This window comes from Microtus ochrogaster, linkage group LG1 (genome assembly GCF_000317375.1).
Source record: "Microtus ochrogaster isolate Prairie Vole_2 linkage group LG1, MicOch1.0, whole genome shotgun sequence".
NCBI classification, from domain to species: Eukaryota; Metazoa; Chordata; class Mammalia; order Rodentia; family Cricetidae; genus Microtus; species Microtus ochrogaster.
This window is the reverse complement of record NC_022027.1, coordinates 4623610-4645743: the sequence shown is the minus strand read 5'-3', so window position 1 is coordinate 4645743 and position 22134 is coordinate 4623610. Positions and strand designations below refer to the sequence as shown.

The window sequence follows — 22134 nt, the reverse complement described above, 5'->3', positions numbered from 1 at the left end:
CCGTTGCCCCAGGAGACTGCCCCAGGGCCACGGGAGACTACATCTCCCGTCGGACACCGCGCTCCACCCACCAATGAGCGCCTCAGGTCATAATCGCGAGGCGTCACGGGAGTGGTAGTTTCAATGTGCACTCTCAGGGACCCTCAGGTCACAATCGCTAGGCATGACGGGAGTTGTAGTTTCTGGGTCGCGCCCGGTGGCAGGGCAGACGCCTGAGAGCCAAAGAGCGAAATTCGCGCACGCAAGGATGGCCCGAGCCCGGGTGTCGCTCTGGGTTATCTGCATGCTGCGCGTGGCGCTGGCCACTGTGTACTTCCAGGAGGAATTTCTAGATGGAGGTGAAGGCGATGGCCGTGGTGGCTGGCGTTCTTGTCCACCATCCGTGCTCATCATCCCTAGCACTTTGGCAGCGCTAACCCTCCTGTCTCCCCACAGAGCGCTGGAGGAACCGCTGGGTGCAGTCCACCAATGACTCCCAGTTCGGCCACTTCAGAGTCTCGTCGGGGAAGTTCTATGGGCATAAAGAGAAAGACAAAGGTTAGTGTAGAGTGTGGAGCAAATAGAGTGGCGTTAGAAAGCCGCCCGGCACCCAGGCGGTGCACCCACCGCTTAAGTCACGGCATTGAGTCACATGCAGGCTCTGTCCTATCTTGTACAGGTTTCCATTAAAATTGGTGGGGTTATTTTGGTTTTAGTTGAGACAGTCTCATGTAGCCCAAGATGCCCCTAACTCCCAGCGGTTTTCCTGGGTCAGCCTCTCAAGTACAGGTTACTTTTTATGTATCCTATGTATTTTTGGGGGAGGCTGTGTACCCTGAGCGTTGGAATGACAACCGAGTGTTCAGGAGTCTTCTTGAGTACTGGAATGATAACTGGACCAGCAAGAACGACTATTTTGGTACGTTTTCAGTAGTTGCCCAAAATTGCCTCATTTCATGAAAGTTAGAACAAGGCTGTGGCACACACGGGTGAGAAAAATCACAAGTTCAAGACCAGCCTGGCTATGTATAGTGAGCTCTGGGCCAGCCTAAGATATAGTCAGATCTTGTCATAAAACAGACACAATCGAAATGAAAAATGGAGCCAGCAAGATGGGTGAGCAGGTAAAGGAGTTTATGGCCAATCTTGATGACCTGAGTTTGATCCCCAGGACCCACAGGGTAGAAGGAGAGAATCTCTACCTACAAGTTCCCCTCTGGCTGCTACACATGCTCCCACACTACAAAATAAATAAGTAGATGTAATTTTTACTTTATTTTATTTTTATGAGATATGGTCTCTCTTTGTAGCCCTGGCTGCCCTGGAACTCAGTGAGATCTGCCTGCCTTGCTTCTGCCTCTCGAGTGCGGGGATTAAAGGCATGCAGCACCATCCTGGCTAATAAATGTAAACTTTAGCTGGGTGATGGTGGCGCACACCTTTAATCCCAGCACTCGGGAAGCAGAGACAGGGGGATCTCTGTGAAATTGAAGGTAACTTGGTCTACAGAGTGAATTCCAGGATAGCCAAGGCTGCACAGAGAAACCCTGTCTCAAATAAATAAGTAAATAAATATAGAGAGATTAAAGGTCAAAGTCATTCTTAGCTACATAGCAAGTCAAGGACAACCTGGGCTAAATGAGAGCTTGTCTGGAGAAAAAAAGATGTTCTCTCTGAGACAGGTTCTCTCTAGGAAGCCCAGACTGGCCTGGTACTCCAGACTCTTCTGCCTCAGTCAGCCCCATGCCTGGTTCACACGTATAAGTCACTATGCTGGGAAGTTTCATTTTGGTTTCTCGAGGTAGGGTTTCTCTGTATAACAGCCCTAGCTGTCTTGGAAATTGCTCTGTAGACCAGGTTGACCTTGAATCTTAGAGATCCACCAGCCTCTGGAGTGCTGTGGTTAAAGGCTTGAGCCACCACCGCCGGGCTGGGGAAGTTTTTATTGAAACATGTGCACCACAGATGAAATGCAGTCACAGCAGCTCATTTGCATATCCTTTGGATGCTACAAAGTAGCTCAAGAATTGAGACAGAGACCTGGTGACCCACTAGGTCCAAAATGTACCCCATCCAGAGTGGGGGTGGGGCTCAGTCTTGCCTAGCATGCCCAGAGCCTTTGCACTACAGAAACGGTGTGGAGAGAGCAGAAGGAAGGGGGTGGGGGGGGGGGGGGGAAGGTCATAACTTCCAGATAAGAAGCCAGCAGCTGGTGCTTTGGAGGCAAAGGCAAGCGGATCTCTGAGTTCGAGACCAGCCTGGTCTACTGAGGTCCAGGACAGCCAGGGCTACATAGTGAGACCCTGTCTCAGAGGGAGAAAAAAAAAGTAGTATCAATAATAATATAAAATAATTTAAAAAGCAGAAACACCCCCCCCCCAGCTCTATGACTAAAGTGGGTAAAACAAGCCAACTATGGCACGGATGAGCCAGAGGATGTGGTTGCCTACCCACTGATGGTTCTGTCCCACAAAACCCTCTTGAGTAAGAAGAGCAGATCGGGCCTGGTGCCTGGGGCTCTGGAAATCTGGATTCCCTGCATGGTCTCCAAGGACCATGACCTAGCAGTCACAGATGGAAAGAGGGTAACAGGAGAGAATATGGCACCTAGACACAGAAGTGGGGAATTGTGTGACCCTTGGGATTGCCTGGCTGTGGGGGTAGGAGTGGGGTGGGGCTCTGAATCCCATGTGGGAATGGGGAGCTAGCTTGGAGTTGAGGCTAAGGTGTGTGGATCAACACCAAATTTGGACCCTTGAGGTAAAGGAGCTTGATACCAAGACTAACTCCCCACGTGAGCCCTGGGACCCACATGGTCTGATTCCCCAAGTGAGCCCTGGGACCCACATGGTTAAGGAGAAACCTGATTGTCGCACGTTGTACTCTGACCCTCACGTGTGTGCTATGACGCATGCTCTCTCCCCTCACCCTCACACATATACAAAATTAATAAATGTAAGCTTAAAAATTAAAAGAGCCAGACGTAGTGGCATACAGGAGACAGATGCAAGCAGAAGTCTGTGAGTTCAAGGACAGCCAGATCTATATAGAGATACCGTCTCAAAACAGAAGGAAGGGGGGGCTGGAGAGATGGCTCAGAGGTTAAGAGCATTGCCTGCTCTTCCAAAGGTCCCGAGTTCAATTCCCAGCAACCACATGGTGGCTCACAACCATCTGTAATGGGGTCTGGTGCCCTCTTCTGGCCTTCAGGGATACACAGAGACAGAATATTGTATACATAATAAATAAATAAATATATATATATATATTTAAAAAAAACAGAAGGAAGGAAGAAAGAAAGAAGTAAAAAAACCAAAATACCAAGTTCAGTTTGGGGAACTTGGGGTTTGGTTGGTTGCTTGATTTACTGGTTTTGGGTTCTGCTGTTTATTTTGAGATGGGGGTCTCACTATGTAGCCCTGACTTGCCTGGTCTTGCTGTGTAGACCAGTCTGGCTTCAAACTCATGGATATCGGCCTGTCTCTACTTCCCCAGTTCTGGGGTTTAAGACACAAACCACTTCAACCAGCCAAAATAATTTTTATTTTAATATTTTAAATTATTTTATTGCTGTGTAGAGTGTTTTGCCTGTTTGCATGTTTGTGCATCAACTGTGTGGTCCCTGCAGAAGTCGGAAGAGAGCATTGGATCCCCTGGAACAAGAGTTACAATCTGTTGGGAACCACCATGTGGGTTCAGGAATCAAACCTAGGTCTTCTACCAGAGCAGTCCGTGCTCCTAACTCCTGAGCCATCTCTCCTGCCCCCGATTCCTGCTCCTAACTCCTGAGCCATCTCTCCTCCCCTGATTCTATTTTTGGTTTATTTGAGATAGGGTCTCAATATGTATCCCTGACTGACCTCAGCCCCAGCATACTCAGGATATGGCACCGTACCCGTTCAGCTAAGCTGCCTTCAGGTAGCAAGGGAAAGCAAATACATCAGAACTGGCCGTTATGGCTCACACCTGTAGTAGAACCCTGACGGTAAAGGCAGGAGGATGAGGAGTACAAGGTTATTCTGCTGTGCTGGCTGCTTTTATGTCAACTTGACACAAGCTTGGGTCGTCTGAGATGATGGACCTGCAATTGAAAAATGCCTCAGTAGCGTTGGCCTGTAGAGGAACCTGTGAGGGATTTTCTTAGTGGCTGTTGTGGGATGGCCCAACTCAGTGTGGACCTTAATTAAGGTAGCAATGAAGGTGGCACCCCTGGGATGTTGGTCCTGGGGTATATAAGAATGCAGGCTGAGCAAGCCATGGGGAGAAAGCCAGTAGGACCCACTCAGACTTCACAGCAAGCACCCTGACCTGATGAGTCATCTTAACCTGCTGTGTTGATTTTGAGGTGGTTTCGTGTAGCTGAGACTGGCCTTGACCGCCTGGCCCTTCTGTCTCCTCCCGGTTACTTGGATACACCACTTCCACTCTATGTATTGCTGGGGATGGAGCCCAGGTCTCCGGCACAGTAGCTTAGGAATTTTATAACATAGAGTCTAACAGTGGTGGAATTGCAGATGTGGTCCAGGGGGAGAGCCGGTGCCGAGGGTGTGGTCCAGGGAGAGAGCCGGTGCCGAGGATGTGCCAGGTCTTGTGTTCCCAGCACCTGGGAGGCAGAGATAGGGGATCTCTGAGTTCAAAGCCAGCGTGGTCTACAAATCGAATTCCAGGACAGCCAGAGTTACATAGTGAGACTGTTTCAAAAAAGAGTGTACTTTTGTAAATTGCGTGTGTGTGCGTGTGTGTGTGTGTGGTGCATGTGTGTACCAGGCACGTGTGATAGTGTAGAGGGGCAGAAGTGCCCTGACATGTATGTGGAAATTAGAAGACAGCTTTTGGAGTTGGCCTTCTTTCTATGACATGGGTCCTCAATTGTCTAACTCCGGCCATCAGGCTTGGTCACAAGCACCTTCACCCACTGGGCCCTCTCACTGGCCCCAGCAAAGGATGCATCTTAAGTCCACAGGTGTCTGGGTGTGTGAAGCGCAGGTCTCGACAGCAGAGAGCTTGTTATGGTGTACTTCAGCACAAGGCTGTAGGTGGAGGTTTCCTGTCCTGACTGTGTTGGGTCCAGGAGGGTCGCACAAAGATGGGGACAGACCACCAAAGTCTAATAAACCAGAAGCAAACTTTATTCCAAAAACCAGATTCCAGGAAAACCAAAAGCAAATGTAATTTAAAAAAAAGAAAAAAGAAAAACACTGCAGGGCACAGAAGCTTATGGGCTAGCTGAGACCACAGTCAGAGATGGTGTTTGTTAGGCTGTGGCAAAAGGCCAGTTTCTGAACCCATCTTTTTATAGTAGGGCCACCAACTATTAGGTCTGAACGAAGGAGTTTTTACGATCTTTCCCAGGTCAGTCAGCATAGACCCTAAGGAGAGGAGTGAGTTCTAACGTCAATGGGTAACTAGGCAGCTATCATGAAATATGTTTCAGAGGACATTACAGTGAAAGTCACTACTTGCAAGAAAACAGGTATCTTTAGCAATTAGTTAGAAAAGGGACTGCTAGCAATATCAGAAGGCTAACAAATTAGAATTAATTGGTTCTTAGGCTGGGAACTTAGAAGATAGCAGAAAGTTCTTCACACCATCTCAAGGTGAAACTCAGATACAGACTGCCATACTTTTCAACCCCCATTATCAGAGCTCATTAGTCAAACCAGGTGTTTGCACCGTGTCCTCTGTCTCTCCCGGTTCCTCCAGGCAGTGCATACTGGAGCCCTCTGCCTCCCCTTTGATGGTGCCAGTTTCCCATAACAGAGACAGTGTCTAACCCAGATGTCACGTATCTCTGTCTCCTAGAGGTTAACTCAGTTCACATCTGTCGTTCATCAAGGATGGCCAGGACGTTACTCTCAGTTTGCAGAGAGAAGCTCCGGCCTTGTAAATAGAACAGCCAGTTGTAAAATGAAATGACCTAGGCTGATGGAGGCTTCCTAAGCATCTGAGAAAATAGTTCACTGTGAATCCTTGATCTGCTGAGAAAGCTGAAGACAGTCTGTTCCTCATTCTCTTAGACTTATAGCTTTATATTTCTTTATTTCTACATTCCTATTTCTGGAATCTACATTTTTATTTTCTTATTCTTGGACTCTTCAACTGCCTGGTCCCAAATAACCACTCAGAGGCTTAATATTACTTATAAATGTTCAGCTGATAGCTCAGGCTTGTTACTAGCTAACTCTTACATTTAAACCAACCTATTTCTAGTAAAATCCATGCATTGGCACATGGCTCATGGCTTTACCTGTCCTCTAGCGTGTCTGCTGGGTGTCTGCTGGCGTCTCTGACTCCGCCCTCCCTCTGCCCGTCATTCTCTGACTCCGCCCTCCCTCTGCCCGTCATTCTCAGTTTGGTTTTCGTACCTAACTTCCTGCCCAGCTACCGGCCTGTCAGCTTTTTATTAAGCAATGAGAGTAACACATAATCACGGTGTAGAAAAGGACTGTTCCACAGCACACCACCGCTGCTTTGTGCACAGTAGGTAATGCAGACAGGACCTCTGCTATTGGAGGGTCACTGGAGTCATGAATTTATGGTCCCTACAAGTTGCCGAGTTCGTCATCTGATGCAATCATGCTCGTTTTCTGTTGGAAGGCCTGCAGACAACTCAGAACAGCAGGTTCTATGCCATCTCTGCGAGCTTCAAGCCGTTCAGCAACAAAGGGAAGACCCTGGTAATTCAGTACACAGTGAAGCATGAGCAGAAGATGGACTGTGGCGGTGGCTACATCAAGGTATTTCCCTCCGACCTGGATCAGAAGAATTTGAACGGAAAGTCTCAGTACTACATCATGTTTGGTGAGTTCAGCAGGGAGGGCAAGCGTTTCCAACCTCACACCGAGGCTCTGCCGACAGAACTAATGGAGTAGTAGTGAACTTATCTGACCCAAGGTTTGTAGCACTGTTAATAAACCAACACAGGCTGATGTTCTCGGGACTAAGAATCAAAAAGTCACCAGGCGGTGGTGGCACACGCCTTTAATCCCAGCATTCGGGAGGCAGAGCAGGTGGATCTCTGTGATTCGAGGCCAGCCTGGTCTACAGAGTGAATGCCAGGACAGATTCCAAAAATACACACAGAAATCCAAACAATCAAAAAGCCAAAGGACTCTGATTCTGAACCTGGGGTTTTTGTTTTTAATTCATTTAATTTACATGCATGTGTGTGCAACATGTACATGTAGATGACTGCAGAGGTCAGAAGAGACCATCAGTTTCCCTGGAACTGGAGTTACAGGCAGTCGTGAGCCATCACATGGGTGCTGGGAACAGAACCTGGGTCCTCTGCAAGAGCAGCCAGAGCTCTTTATGGCTGAGCCATTCCTGCAGCTCCAGTAACTTGAGGGACTCAGCCTTTTCCTTCCTCCATTTGAGTTCTGGGAATTGAATTCAGACCGTCAGGCTTCACGGCAAGTGCCTTCACCTGCTGGTCATCTCACTCGCTGGTCCTCAACGTGACTTTGTTTCAAGGTGTGAGCGGAAAACATACATTTAAAGAGTGAGATGCTAGCCGGTCTGTGGGGCACTCTTAATCCCAGCACTTGGGAGGCAGAGGCAGGTGGATCTCTGTGAATTCAAGGCCAGCCTGGTCTACAGAGTGAGTTCCAGAGTTACAGAGAAACCCTGTTTAGAATAACCAAAAACCAAAACCAAATCAAAACAAACCAAATAAAACAAAACAAAAACAGAAAAAGAGAAGAGTGAGATGTTAATGGTGGTCATAAACACACCTCCCCATGGTAAACCCTGCCTCCCCAGCACCCAGGAGGGAGGCTGGGGGATTGAGAGCAGGATGCCAGCCTGGTTAAATAACAAGACCTGGCCTCCAGAGATTCAAAACATTGATAAAGTCTGGGGTTTCAGTGGGGACACGGGACAGGTAAAGTCCACCTTCCCCAAAGTGACAAACTCTGGCTGCTGAAACAAGTCCAGACTGTCAGATAAGGGAGGTGGACTTTCTGGCCCCTTCTCAGAGTGCAGTAAAGCTTGAAAGATTCCAAGTGTGGGCTGGGGCTGCGCTCAGTTGCTAGCATGCCAGCTGCCTAGCATGCAGAAAGCTCTGGGTTTTCTCCATCCCTGGCACCTCAGAAAGCCGGCATCATCCCAGTTCTTGGGAGGTAGAGGCAGGAGGATCAGGAGTTTAAAGTCATCTTTAGCTACAGAGTTTATGGCCGGCCTGGGCTACAATAACACCTTGTCTCAAACCCCTCTAAAAATGTAGAAAATAAAAAAGATTGGGGAGATGGCTCAGGGGGTAAGTCTATTTAAGTTTAAATCCCCAAAACTCACATAAAAAGCCAGATGTGACTGTGTGTGTCTGCAGTCCCAACACTGGGAGGTAGAGACAGGTAGACCCCTGATAACGCCTCAGGCTGGCTGTCTGGCTGGAAGGACCAGCTTCCAGCTCAGTCAGGGTCCTATCTCAAGGGTGTAAGATGGCAACTGATAGAGAAAACCTCAAGTCTTCCTTCTGCCCTCAGCATGTGCACACAGGCAGAGCATTCTGCACGTTCATGTGTGTTGACAGAGGTTTCTGTCCCACCCAGTCCCTCAATAAACACTCAGAAACTATATTATTTGCAATCCTGTTTGACCAATAGCTTAAGCATATTGCTAGCTAGCTCTTATATCAAGAATTAACCCATTTCTGTTATTTTATATTTTACCCTGAGGCATGGTCTACCAACAAGGTTCTAGCTAGCTGCTGTGTCTTTCTCCTCTGGAAGCTCCATGGTGTCTCTTTGACTCCTCCTTCTTTCTCCCAGTTTGGTCCAGTTGTCTCCATCGCCACCCCCAGCTCTACTCTACCCTATCACAGGCCAAGACATATTCTTTCGTTTTGTTTTGTTTTTCAAGACAGGGTTTCTCTGTAGCTTTGGTGCCTGTCCTGGAACTAGCTCTTGTAGACCAGGCTGGCCTCGAACTCCCAGAGATCCGCCTGCCTCTGCCTCCCGAGTGCTGGGATTAAAGGTGTGCACCACCACCGCCTGGCCCAAGACATATTCTTTATTCATTAACCAATACAAGCAACGCATATACAGAAGGACCTCCCACACCATGTGTGTACGCATCACACATGCAAGCATGAACGTGCATGCACACATATGCACACACACACACACACCTTGTGCTAAAATGATATAAATTCTTTGGGCTGCAATGGAGCCCAAATGATGACCACTTGATTGGCTAGTGTGAGACCCTCTGGGACCCACTCTCACCATTGTAAAAAAGCAAAAAGACAAAACAGCACAAAATGCCTTAGCTCTTTTTGTGCTTTTTGTCTTGTTTGGTTTTTCGAGACAGGGTTTCTCTATGTAGCTTTGGAGCCTGTCCTGGAACTTGCTTTGTAGGCCAGGCTGGCGTTGAACCCACAGAGATCCGCCTACCTCTGCCCCCCAAGTGCTGGGATTAAAGGCGTATGCCACCACCACCTGGCTTCTTTTTATGCTTTTTAAAATTGCATTTTATTTTCTTGTAATTTTTTATTTGAATTAAATCCAAACATTAAAATGAGTATTTCTTTTTTTAAAAAATATTTATTTATTTATTATGTATACAATATTCTGTCTGTGTGTATGCCTGCAGGCCAGAAGAGGGCACCAGACCTCATTACAGATGGTTGTGAGCCACCATATGGTTGCTGGGAATTGAACTCAGGACCTTTGGAAGAGCAGGCAGTGCTCTTAACAGCTGAGCCATCTCTCCAGCCCCCAAAATGAGTGTTTCTTATTTTATTTATTTATTTTTTGTTGTGTTACATAAAGATGTTAATCATTTATTATTTAGTAAATATGTGTAAAATATATCAATTAAGATTTTTATATTTTTACAAAGGTAATCAACTATATCATGACTAGAAATCAGATTTTGTCTTTAGAACATCAGGAATCTACAACATATGCCATATTTCCAATTAATATTTTGAAAAATTAATTTATTCAGGATATTAAAATATTTATGTATTTCAGAGTTGAAAAGTGTATGCCATCATAATATTGCCATGTTAATGTACAGATAACTGAAGAGATCCGATACATGAAAACTCTTACAGTTTCCTTTTCACTATTTTGGATTTGTTTAGCAAAGTTTGTTTAAGGTTCAATTCTTGCACACGAGTGTTTCTTATTTCAAAGGACATATATATTTGGGGACTGGAGAGACAGCTCAGGGGTTCAGATGCTTTCTGCTCTAGTGGAGGACCCCAATTCAGTTCTCAGACCAGAGACGGGTGGTGGTTCCCAATCTCCTGTAACTCCAGATCCAGGGGATCTGGCTCCTCCTAGTGGCCACCACAGGTACTGGCACACACGTACACAGATTCACAGAGTCACACACAGTCACACAAAATAATCCTTTCTAATTTATTTATGCGAGGCATGCATTGCCATAGTGCACATGCGGAGGGCAGAGGACACAGTGCAGGAGTGGGCTACCTCCCTCTCAGCCTTTTGAACCTTCTCTCCAGCTCGCTGTTTTGCTCTGAGTCAGGAACTGTATGTGCCACCCAGGCTGGAATCGGTGATCTTCCTGCCTCGGCCTCCCAGCACTGTGATCTCAGGGGTGGACACTGCCCAGTTGGGCCTTGTTTTCTTTCTTTAAAAATTTTAAAATGATTTCTCTTCATTTTATGTGTATTGCTGTTTTGTGTGTCTGCGTGTGAGTGTCAGATCTTGGACTTACAGACAGTTGTGAGCTGCCTTGTGGTTGCTGGGAATCGAACATGGGTCCTGCAGAAGAGCAGTCAGTGGTCTTAACTCCAGCCCCCGGGGCCTTGTTTTCTTGTGTGTGCTGAGTCACATTGGGGTTGAAGGTGGCTTTGGCAGGAGGGAGCAGTCACCAGACCTCTGCTTCAGTGTCTTCTGGTGAAGTCAGAGTGCCCCGGACAGAAGCGTCTCCTCTCTGTGTTGGGGGAGGATGCTTAACTGACTGTTTCTGTGTGCTGATGCAGTCTGGAAGAAAATTGAGAGCACCTAATTTTTCTTTTAGGACCTGATATTTGTGGATTTGATATCAAGAAAGTTCATGTTATCTTATATTTCAAAAATCAGTATCATTCAAACAAGAAGCAGATCAGATGCAAGGTGAGCACACTAACATCACAGTGAGCAAGCAGCTCTCTCCATCTGCCCTCGTTCTCCCTCCCTCCCTTGCCCTCCTTGTCCTCCTTTATTCCTTTCTTTCTCTCCTTCCCTTATTGCATGGGCCTTTAATTTCAGTCCTAGGAGTGCAGAGGCAGGAGGGTTTCTCTGAGTTTGAGGGCATCCTGGTCTACACAGTGAGTTGCAGACCAATCAGGACTACATAGAGAGACCCTATGTCAAAAAGGAGAGGTGGGGGAAGAGCAAAGGAGCCAGACTCACTTTGGGTGTGCTTATCACACAGTCTGGGACTGCGTGTGTAAATGACTATAAAGTGATGGGCAGAAATGCCGTCCCCTGCCCGGAACATGTTAGCAGAAGATAAGGAAAGGCCACTTTAAAGGGTCTGTCCCATACGATGCCTCCCTGGCTGGGTGGCTAATAAATCCTTCCCACCACCCTTAGGCATTTTACAGCTTCTGAGGGGAGTGGGAAATACTGTTTCTCTTCTGCCTAGTCCCTGATGACCAGGGGCACCTATACCTCTTTAGTTAGAATAAAACTCTCCTGATCAGTCCTAGAGTCAACAGAGGCAGGTGACACTGGCTGGGGCTTGAGGGCTCAGGGTGACACTGGAACTTGAGGACTTTGTAGGTTTGTTTCCATAATGAGATCAGGTCTCGCATAGCCCAGACTAGTCTTAAACTTCCTGTGTATCCAAGGATGACCTTGAACTCCTGATCTTCCTGCTTCCACACCAGCATATTGGTTTGGTTATAAAGTCCTACACTAGCATAGGTTGAGACAGTGCTGTTGGGAAAGGCTACCTGACCATCTAGATCAGTGACTGAGTACAGAGAGACGCTACCTCAGTATGGAAGGTGGAGAGCCATTGAGGAAGACGTGTGACCTCAGTCCCCGGTTTCAACATGCAGGCACATACACATACAGGTGCCTTGCACACATATGCATTGTACACATACACACAGAGAAAAAAATGTACAAGGGCTAGAGAGATGACTGTTCATGCAAAGAATCTGGGTTTGCTCGCAGCTCCCACACAGAAGCTCACAACCATCTGCAACTCCAATTCCAGGGAACAGAAACCATTTTCTGACTTCTGCAGGCTGTGTTTATTGGAGGGGGGTGCATTCATTATGTAACCCTCATTAGCTTGGTCTTAAATTCACAGAGATCTGTCTTCCTCTGCCTCCCAAAAGCTGGGCATTAATGGTGTGCGCCACCACATCTAGGAAAATAACAGCTTTTAATCATTTGTAAGGCTGCTTTCTGCATGCTTTTAAAAACATTCTTGTAAGCCGGGCGATGGTGGCGCACGCCTATTAATCCCAGCACTCAGGAGGCAGAGGCAGGTGGATCTCTTTGAGTTTGAGGCCAGCCTGGCCTACAAGAGCTAGTTCCAGGACAGGCTCCAAAGCCACAGAGAAACCCTGTCTCGAAAAACCAAAAAAAAAAAAAATTCTTGTAGCCGGGTGGTGGTGGCGCACGCCTATTAATCCCAGCACTCAGGAGGCAGAGGCAGGCGGATCTCTGTGAGTTCGAGGCCAGCCTGGTCTACAAGAGCTAGTTCCAGGACAGGCTCCAAAGCTACAGAGAAACCCTGTCTCAAACAAAACAAAACCAACCAAACAAAAAAACCATTTTTTGTGTTCTGTCCACTCAAAGGCAGAGAAAATCTTCCAAGAATATGAGGGCTTGAGGCCGCTCTTAGCGTGGTGAGCAGAGTCCTCCAGCCACACGTCACAGAATAGTCATCACCAGCCTGAATATTATGGACTTGCCCCCAAAACCTGCTGCCAGAGGACCTTCCCCTGCCTGCTTCCTCATATCATCAAGGAGCTAGAACTGTGAAGAGCTCTATCGAAAACTGAAGACTAGGGAAAGAGATGGCTCAGGGGTTAAGAGTGCAGAGGACCTGAGTTCAGATCCCACCACACATGTCAGGTGGCTCACAACTGCCTTACTCCACCATGTAGCCTCCAGTGCCCTCTTCTAGCTTCCACAGGCATCTGTATGCATAAGTACACACACACACACACACACACACACACACACACACACACTCACAGCAGCATGCACACACCAGAACTAGCCAGTTCTAGCTAGTCCTAGAACTAGTTCTGTAGACCAGGCTGATCTTGAACTCAGAGATCTGCCTGCCTCTGCCTCCTGAGTGCAGGGATTAAAGGTGAGCTCCACACACACACACACACACACACACACACACACACACACACACACACACATTTAACACAAAAACAATCTGAGAACAAGGGGTTCACAAGATGGTTCAGTGGGAAAACCCACCAAACCTGACAACCTGAGGTTGAACCCTGGACCCCACGTGGTGGAAGGAGAGACTCGACTTCCAAAAGTTCTAGTCTGTTCTGTCCTCCATACTCTAAGGATGCACATATGTATACACAGATACACATGGATACAAATATAATATATGTTATCATTATATTATAAATGTATCTTATATATATTACATATTCAGAGGACTAGGTTTCTAGCCCAGATTCTGATGCTGGAAAGTTCCAGAACTGTCCTCACATGACCTCTGGCTCCTAGTGCCCTGTCAGGAGTCCAGGTTTACAGCAGAGATTCTGTCAACTTTCTAACTGTAGAATCTGGAGATAGGGCAGTTCAGCGGATAAGAGGTCTTGCTGCCAAATCTGAAACCTGAGTTCAATTCCTGGGCCTTACATGGTAGAAGAGGAAAACCCAAACATCCTCTGACCTCCAACTACCAAAGAAAATGTAACAAAAAGAGATCTGGAGAGATGTGGAGGGGCCTAGAAAGACAAGTTGAAAATGTTATTGTATTTTTTTTTAAACTCAGATAAAAAGATGACTTTGGCTGGGCAGTGTGGCCTTTAGTCCCAGCACTCTGGAGGCAGAGACAAGGTGGATCTCTGAGTTCGAGGCCAGCCTGGTTTACAGAGGGAGTCCTAGGACAGCCAGGGCTATGCAGAGAAACCCTATCTTGAAACAGCAACAACAACAAAAAAGTTGACTTTGGCATATTAGGGTGTTGAAATGTAAAATTATAAACCTGTGAGCTCCAGCATAAACAACCAAAACCAATTTGTAATCTCAGCACTCAGGTTGAGGTAGGAGGATCACCGTGGGTTCCAGGCCAGCCTGGGCTATAGAGTGAAACCCTATCTCAAAAGACATCAGAGAACTCAGGGAGAGGCAGGGTTTGGTGACTGGCACTTGGCTGAAGCAGGAGGGCAGTTGCCAGTTGGAGTACATGGAGGAGTGAGCCACCGTCTCAAAAGGACAAAGGTGGCCTTGGGAAGGAGCTCAGAGAAGGAACTGCTTGTTGAAGAAGCAGCCCAGGGACTTGAGTATGAGCCCCAGCCTGTAAACCCAGGGCTGAGTCTGCGTTGTAAGGAGACAGCAGTCAGTCTAGCCCCGCTGTTGAGCTCCCGCCACCCTGTGTCTGAAAATAAGTAGGGCAGCAATAGTGGGAGGAACCTGACCCGACCTCTGTCCTCCACGCAAATGCACTCAGGTTAGTCAGAGACTTGTGGTCTCCCTGCCTCGGCCTCCCCAATGCTCTGTTTTATCTGCACTGCCCTCTGTGTGTGTGCTGTGTGTGTAGGTGAGTGTTGTGTGTGTATGGAGGTCAGAAGACAGCTTGTGGGAGTCATTTCTCTCCTTCCACCAGTGTGGGGCCTGTGGGTTGCATTCGGGTCACCAGGCTTGGTGGCAAGTGCCTTCCCCCACTGAGCCATCTGCCACCCTTGTTCCTGTTTTAAAGTATACATCTGGACACACAATAAAAGTGCTCCTCACCATGGCTTCTGTGCAGGTTGATGGCTTCACCCACCTCTACACCCTGATTTTAAGGCCAGATCTTTCTTACGAGGTGAAAGTTGACGGCCAGTCCATTGAGTCCGGCAGCATTGAGTATGACTGGAACCTGACATCGCTGAAGAAAGCAGAAACTCCATCAGCAGAGTCTAGGGACTGGGACCAGGTGGACGCTGGCCGAGCCCAGGTAGGTAGGCCGTAGCCTGGGATGCAGTGAGGGTCCCTGGGGCCTCCCTGCACTGCATCCCTGCCACACAGACCTCTCTCCCTGGGGACTGGCACACACTCAAGGGACTGCAGAAACAATTTTAATGGGGTGTTTGTTTTTCACAGAGACTCACTGTGTATCCCTGGCTGACCAGGAGTTTACCATGTAGACCAGGTTGGCCTCGAACTCACAGAAGTCTAGCTGCCTCTGCCTCACAGGTGCTGGCACTAAAGGTGTGTGCCACCAGGCCTGGCCATTGTGGGGTTTTAGTCACACAGATATTAGGTCCGATGCAGGGACAGGCTCTCACAGGGAATAATAACAGCCCAAGATAGTTTGCTTCTGGCCTGTAGCTTTCTGGTGCTCCGTTGTCGTGAGGTTTCTATGCAGCTTCTCCCCCTCATTCCCTGCTCCCACCCTAAAATTAGCTGAAGAGAGCGAAACCCATCATGGCCGCAACACAAACCAACAGACAAACAAAAGCCAGGTGGGCACACGGGTCGCTTGGTGGGGCACACAGGTCGCTTGGTGGGGCACACGTGTCGCTTGGTGGGATTGGTGTCCTACAGCCTTGGTGTCTTCATTAGGGTGACTATCACTGTGATGAAACTCCTTGGCCAAAGCAACTTGGGGAGGAAAGGGTTCCATCCTGAAGGGAGTCAGCGTAGGAACTCACACAGGGCAGGAACCTGGAGGCAGGGGCTGATGCAGAGGCTGTGGAGGCCATTGCTTATGGGCTTGCTCTTCACGGTTTGCTCAACCTGCTTCTTTTTCTGTTTGTTTTTGAGACAGGGTTTCTCTAAGTACCTCTATTTTTTTTTTTTTTTTTTTGGTTTTTCGAAACAGGGTTTCTCTGTGGTTTTGGAGCCTGTCCTGGAACTAGCTCTTATAGACCAGGCTGGTCTTGAACTCACAGAGATCCGCCTGCCTCTGCCTCCCAAGTGTCTAAGTACCTCTAGAACTCACTCTGTAGACCAGGTTGGCCCCGAATTCACAGAGATCTGACTCTGCCTTCCGAGCGCTGAGACTAAAGGAATGTGTCAGCCTGCTTTCTTATAGAACCCAGGGCCACCAGCCCAGGGATGGCATTATCCACAATGGGCTGAGCTCTCCCCATCAACCACTAATTACGATGGCCAGAGAGGTGGCTCAGTGGTTGGTTAAGAGCACTGACTGCTCTTAACTATAAGGAAAAGAAAAGAAAACTGCCTACAATCCAGACTTATGGAGGAATATCCTCCCTCCCTCCTCCTTCCTTCCTTCCTTGGTGAGGGAGAATTGTCTGTATTCTGTCAATCATGTTTTAAATAAACGCCGATTGGGTCATATCACCACAGAAGCAGGATATGACTTGCCACGCTGAAAGAGGTACCAAGCCATGTGGCTAACATAGATAAGAATAATGGGTTAATATAAGCTACCAGAGCTAATAAAAAGCCTGAGCTAATGGGCCAATCCGTTTTTAAGTTATGGAGACCTCTGTGTGATTTTCTTTGGGACTAAACAGCTGCAGGAACTGGGCAGGGCATAAACCCCCAACAAGCAGGATCTAATGCTACACTTCCTTCCTTCCTTCTCTCCTCCCCTCCCCTCTCTCTCTCCCTTTCTCTGCCTTGAAACTCAGAGGTCCGCTTGCCTCTGCACCCCAAGTTCTGGGATCAATGGTGTGCACCACCAGCCTATGGAAGCATTTTCTTTATTTTCTTTTTTTTTTTTTTAGTTTATAAACTGATTGACCTATTAGCTCAAACTTCTTATTAACTTGTATAACTTATATTAGCCCATTATTCTTATCTATGCTGGCCACATGGCTCGGTACCTTTTTTCAGCAAGGCAGTCACATCTTGCTTCTTCTGTGGCGGACTCACCTGGAAGCATTTTCTTAATTGAGGCTTCCTCCTCTCAGATGACCCCAGCTTGTGTTAAGTTGACATAAAACTACCCACCACACTTGGAAACCACTCTAGTGAACAGGGGAGGATATTGTGACAGGAGTTAGGGACCTGGCCTGCTAATCTGTTTCTAGGTTTTTCCAGCCTATATGCTGGTGCCCACCATCTTCTGTAGGCCATCTGAGCTCTGTCCCAGCTCCACTGAGCATGTTGGCTCCTTAGGTCCCCCTGCCATCTACACTAAAGAATTTTCTGGGGGTGGTGAGATGGCTCAGCCAGAAAAGTGCTTGCTGCTAAGCAATGAGGACCTGAATCTGATCCCTGGATGTTGTTGGTTCCCAGCTGCTCAGCTCCAAAATAATCACACAGAAACTGTACTAATTAAATCACTGCTTGCCCCATTGGCTCTAGCTTCTTATTGGCTAACTCTTACATATTAATTTAACACATTTCTATTCTGTGTATTGCCACGAGGCTGTGGCTTACTGGGTAAAGTTCCAGCGTCTGTCTCCAGTGGGGCTACATGGCTTCTACCTATTCCGCCTTTCTTTCTCCCAGCATTCTGTTTAGTTTCCCCAGCCAAGCTAAGTTCTGCCTTGCTATAGGTCCAAAGCAGTTTCTTTATTCATTAGTGGTAATCACAGCATCCAGAAGGGACTCCCACATCACCTGGAACCCACGTGAACTGGAACTGACTCCAGTGAGTTGTCTTCTGACCACCACATGCACACATATGCATAGCAAATGTAATACAAACATTTTAAAAGCTTTCCTCTCCAAAGCCACAGAGAAACCCTGTCTCAAAAAAACAAAAAAAAAAAAAAAAAAAAAGCTTTCCTTTTTCCAATGTGCCTCTGGTGTCATGCTTTCCTTTCTATATTTGAAGGACTGGGAAAAGCATTTTCTGGATGCGGGTGCCAGCAAGCCAAGCGATTGGAACAGTGAACTGGATGGGGACTGGCTGCAAAAGCCACCATACCAGGTGTGTGGCTTCTTCCTGCAATGACTCTGGACCCTCCTAGTGGTCCTTGCCTCTGTCCCCACCTGTGCTGTTAGAAAAGAATATTTTCAGTGTCACAGGAAGTAAAAGTACCCTGGCAAGGCAACTTCTTTTTGTGAAAAGGACACATCGTGACCCAAGCTTGCTAGCAAGCACATGGGCAGGAAGTTCATTTTGTTTTTATTCTAACACAGGTGGTGTTAAGGAACCTGATCATACAGTCTTTTGAGGTTGGCTACTTTTGAAAGAGTTTATGCAAAGGAAATGAAGGGAAGGGGAAAGGGATTGGGTAGCTGCAGGCTATCAAGTTCCAAGAATTAGGGGCAGAGTGCTTTTTTTAAAAAAAAATGTTGGGGCTGGAGAGATGGCTCAGAGGTTAAGAGCACTGCCTGCTCTTCCAAAGGTCCTGAGTTCAATTCCCAGCAACCACATGGTGGCTCACAACCATCTGTATGGGGTCTGGTGCCCTCTTCTGGCCTGTAGGCATACACACAGACAGAATATTGTATACATAATAAATAAATAAATAAATATTTAAAAAAATGTTTTTAACCAGGTCAGGGAAGCTAAACGATTTGCATGTTTTTTTGTTTTTTTTTTTTAAGTAGGGGAAATGAAAAGACTTGAACTCCTTTTATAAGTTGCAGAAAAGAATATTGGCCCTTGGTGGACTAGCCACCTTGGATAGGAAAAAACAAGAAACAAACATTTCTGGTGCCTGTGATCCAAGCCTGGCAAGCATCTACCTTTCCAGGATGGCCTGAAACCTGAGGGCATCGATAAAGATGTGTGGCTCCACCGGCAGATGAAGCCTGCCCACTACCTGACGCAGTACGACCTCTCAGAGTTCGAGAACATCGGTGCCATTGGTCTGGAGCTGTGGCAGGTGACTTGGCTTTAAGTTTGCTTTGCTCTAATAGCTCTGGGCTGGACCTTGCTGTGTAGCCCAGGTTGGCCTTGAAATCATTATCTTTTTGCCTTGGCTCCCTGAGTGTTGGGATGCTAGGCATATGCCACATCGCCTGCTGATTTAATACCTTGAACTTTAACATAACCCGCTTAGTACACTGTCGTTTTTCCGTGTGTGTGTGTGTGTGTGTGTGTGTGTGTGTGTGTGTGTCAGAAGATGTCTAGTGTCTAACTATATCACTCTGTCTTACTCCTTTGAGAGAGGGTACCTGGAGCAAGTCTGGCATCCAGTGAGCCCCAACATCCCCTGCCTCTGTTCTTCCTACCCCCCCCCCCAAATACTGGGAGTCATAGGCACCTGCACAACCATGTCTGGTTTTCCATATGGGTGCTGGAGATTTGAACTCAGGTCCTAAATGCTTTCTCAGTGAGCATTCTCACCTATTGAGCTATATCTCCAGCCCTTGATGTATTATTTTTTGTAGCTGTGTGTGAATTGTGTATGTGCACATGCGTGCAAGTGTCCTTGGAGGCCAGAAGAGGCTGTCTGATCCCATGGAGCTGGAGTTCCAGGCTGTCATGAGACACCTGGTTGGATCCTATGACCTGAACTCCAGTCTGCTGCAGGAGTGGCAAGCACTCTTAGCCTCCAGCCCTCTCTGGAGCCCCAGCCTGTAGTTACTTTTCATTGAACACTTTTGTTATCATTGGCAGTTGCATGTAGTCTTGAAGACACAGCATGTGCCTGACACCTCTGCCCTGCAGGAGCCCCGTCCTTTGGAGCTGACTGTCACTCCTGTCAGCTGTGGGATGTGCACTAGGGGTGGTGCCTGGGCTTCTGTCCCAGCTAGCCCCCAGTTGATGTGCACTAGCCACACTTAGGTGCTAACAATGTAATCCAGGTCCTCCTGCATAGTAATTGTGCTCCACCTTTGGGGCACCCCGAGCCCCACTGGATTAGGCTTTGCTATCGTAGAAATGGGTTTAACCACGGCCAATGACAGCTGATCATGGGTGCATACTGAACTAAGCTCCCCTGATCATGAGAAAGGTTCATTGCCCACTGATGAAGGCCCATTTCCATCCATAGGTGAGATCTGGAACCATCTTTGATAACTTCCTGATCACGGATGATGAAGAGTATGCAGAGCGGTTTGGCAAGGCCACCTGGGGGGAGACCAAGGTAGGCACAAAATACCGAGCTCACTTTTTTGTTGTTGTTGTTGTTGATTTGAGACAAGGAGGCACTCTGTATACCACGCTGACCTCAAACTTACCCTCCCCTGCCTCCCAAGTGCTAGGCTAAAGGTGTGCACCGCCAAGCCTGGCTTTCTTTCTTGTCTGTAATTAATCTGCACATGAGTGCAGTGTCCACAGAGGCCATCAGACGGCGCTGGATCAGTTCTGAGCTGCCTTGTGTGGGTGCTGAGCACTGCCTCAGGTCCTTGGAAGAGCAATATGTCTGAGCCATCCTGCGGCCCTTGTCTCCTTGGGGGGGGGGCTTGGTAGAGCTTTGCCTGCAGTGGAACTCACCACATCACTCACAGGAGTCTACTCTTCTGTCTGCTTCCCAAGTAACAGCGCTGTGACAGTAGACTGGCCTTCACCTTGCTGTCGGGGTGACCTGACTTCCTATCCCTGTGCCTGTGTGCAGGTGCACCATCACGCCCAGTTTTTCCCAGTCCAGTGCTAGGCAAGCATTAACTGAGGCGTAAGCACTCTACCAGCTGAATTCACACGCTCTTGTGTGTGAGCCCCAGCCCCAGCTCTGGCCTCTCCTACTGTTGTCCCTCCAGGGTCCAGAAAAGGAGATGGATGCCATACAGGCCAAGGAAGAAGTGAAAAAAGCCCGCGAGGAGGATGAGGAGGAGCTGCTGATGGGGAAGTTGCGCAGGCACGACAACCATTTCAGCAGATTCCACAGGCAAGGCGAGCTGTAGTCCTCCCCACTCGGCATGCAGAGGACTGGCCCAGCCTCCACTAATACACTCTGAATGTCACATGTCTGCATGGTCATTTGTCCAGTTCCTGAAAAACAATTCCATGTGTGTGCTGGGGTCCCCTAATTTCCCCCAGTGCACAAATCAGGTTTCCCTCGGCTGCCTCTGGGGCGCACACCTTTAATCTCAGGACTTCGAGGCAGAGATCTCTGGGAGTTTCAGGCCAGCCTGGTTTATATTTCACATTCTAGGGCAGCCCTAGTTACATAGTGCGACATTGTCTTAAAAAAAGTTTTTTCTACAAAGAACAGACCACTGGAAGCCTGAGATCTGTAAGAGTCTGGCCATAAATGATATACCTTTTTGAACCTCTTAAATATTTTCATGAAATAAAAGATGGTAAAATGAAATTTTAAAAAATTATTTATTATGTATACAGTGTTTTGCCTGCATATATACCTGCAGGCCAGTGGAGGGTGCCAGATCTTATTACAGATGGTATGAGCCACCATGTAGTTTGCTGGGAATTGCTGAGTCATCTCTCCAGCCTGGTAAAATGAATTTTAAAAAATATTTTATTTTTTTGCTTTAAAGATCTATTTTTTTTAAATTTGTGTGTCTCTGAGCGTTTCTGTGTGCTTGTTGTACCACATGCAGGTACCCATGGAGACCAGAAGAGGGCGTTGGATTCCCTGAAACTGGACTTACAGGTGGTTGTGAGTCACCTGACATGGGTGCTGGGAACTGAACTCGTCCTCTGGAAGAGCAGCCAGTGCTCTTAACCACTGAGGCCCCTAGTTTTCTTTTAAATTATTTGAAAGATTTATTTATACGTATAAGTGTTTTGTCTATGTGGTGCTTTGAATAAGAATAACTCCCATAGGTTCATATATTTAAATGTTAGGGAGTGGCACTATTAGAAAGGATAGGAGGTGTGGCCTTGTTGAAGGAGGCTTTGAGGTTCCAAAAGCCCACATGTGGCCCAGTGTGTCTCTGCCTGCTGTCTTTGGATTAGATAGAAGCTGCCAGCTGCTGCTCCAGTGCCATGTTTGCCTGCCATGACAGTCAAGGACTCTAGAATTCTGGAACTGTAACCCCCAATAAACTCTTCTATAAGCTGCCTTGGTTATGGTGTTCTTTTATTGATATTTATTTTTTCTTTTTTGGTTTATTGATATTTATTGAGCTCTACATTTTTCTCTGCTCCCCTCCCTGCCTCTCCCCTCCCCCTTCAATCCTTGCCCAAGGTCCCCATGCTCCCAATTTACTCAGGAGA

General features: G+C 47.5%; 1 protein-coding gene across 1 annotated transcript; it reads left to right on the top strand.

Moving 5' to 3' along the window:
- The first annotated feature begins 198 nt into the window (after positions 1 to 198).
- On the top strand, positions 199 to 21196 carry Calr3 (calreticulin 3). The gene is made up of 9 exons (XM_005359137.2): positions 199 to 338; positions 436 to 537; positions 6577 to 6780; positions 10972 to 11066; positions 14908 to 15096; positions 17896 to 17991; positions 18764 to 18895; positions 20009 to 20101; positions 20715 to 21196. Exons 1-9 carry the CDS (start codon positions 248 to 250, stop codon positions 20856 to 20858), a joined length of 1146 nt encoding a protein of 381 aa, XP_005359194.2. The 5' UTR covers positions 199 to 247; the 3' UTR covers positions 20859 to 21196.
- The last annotated feature ends 938 nt before the right edge of the window (positions 21197 to 22134 follow it).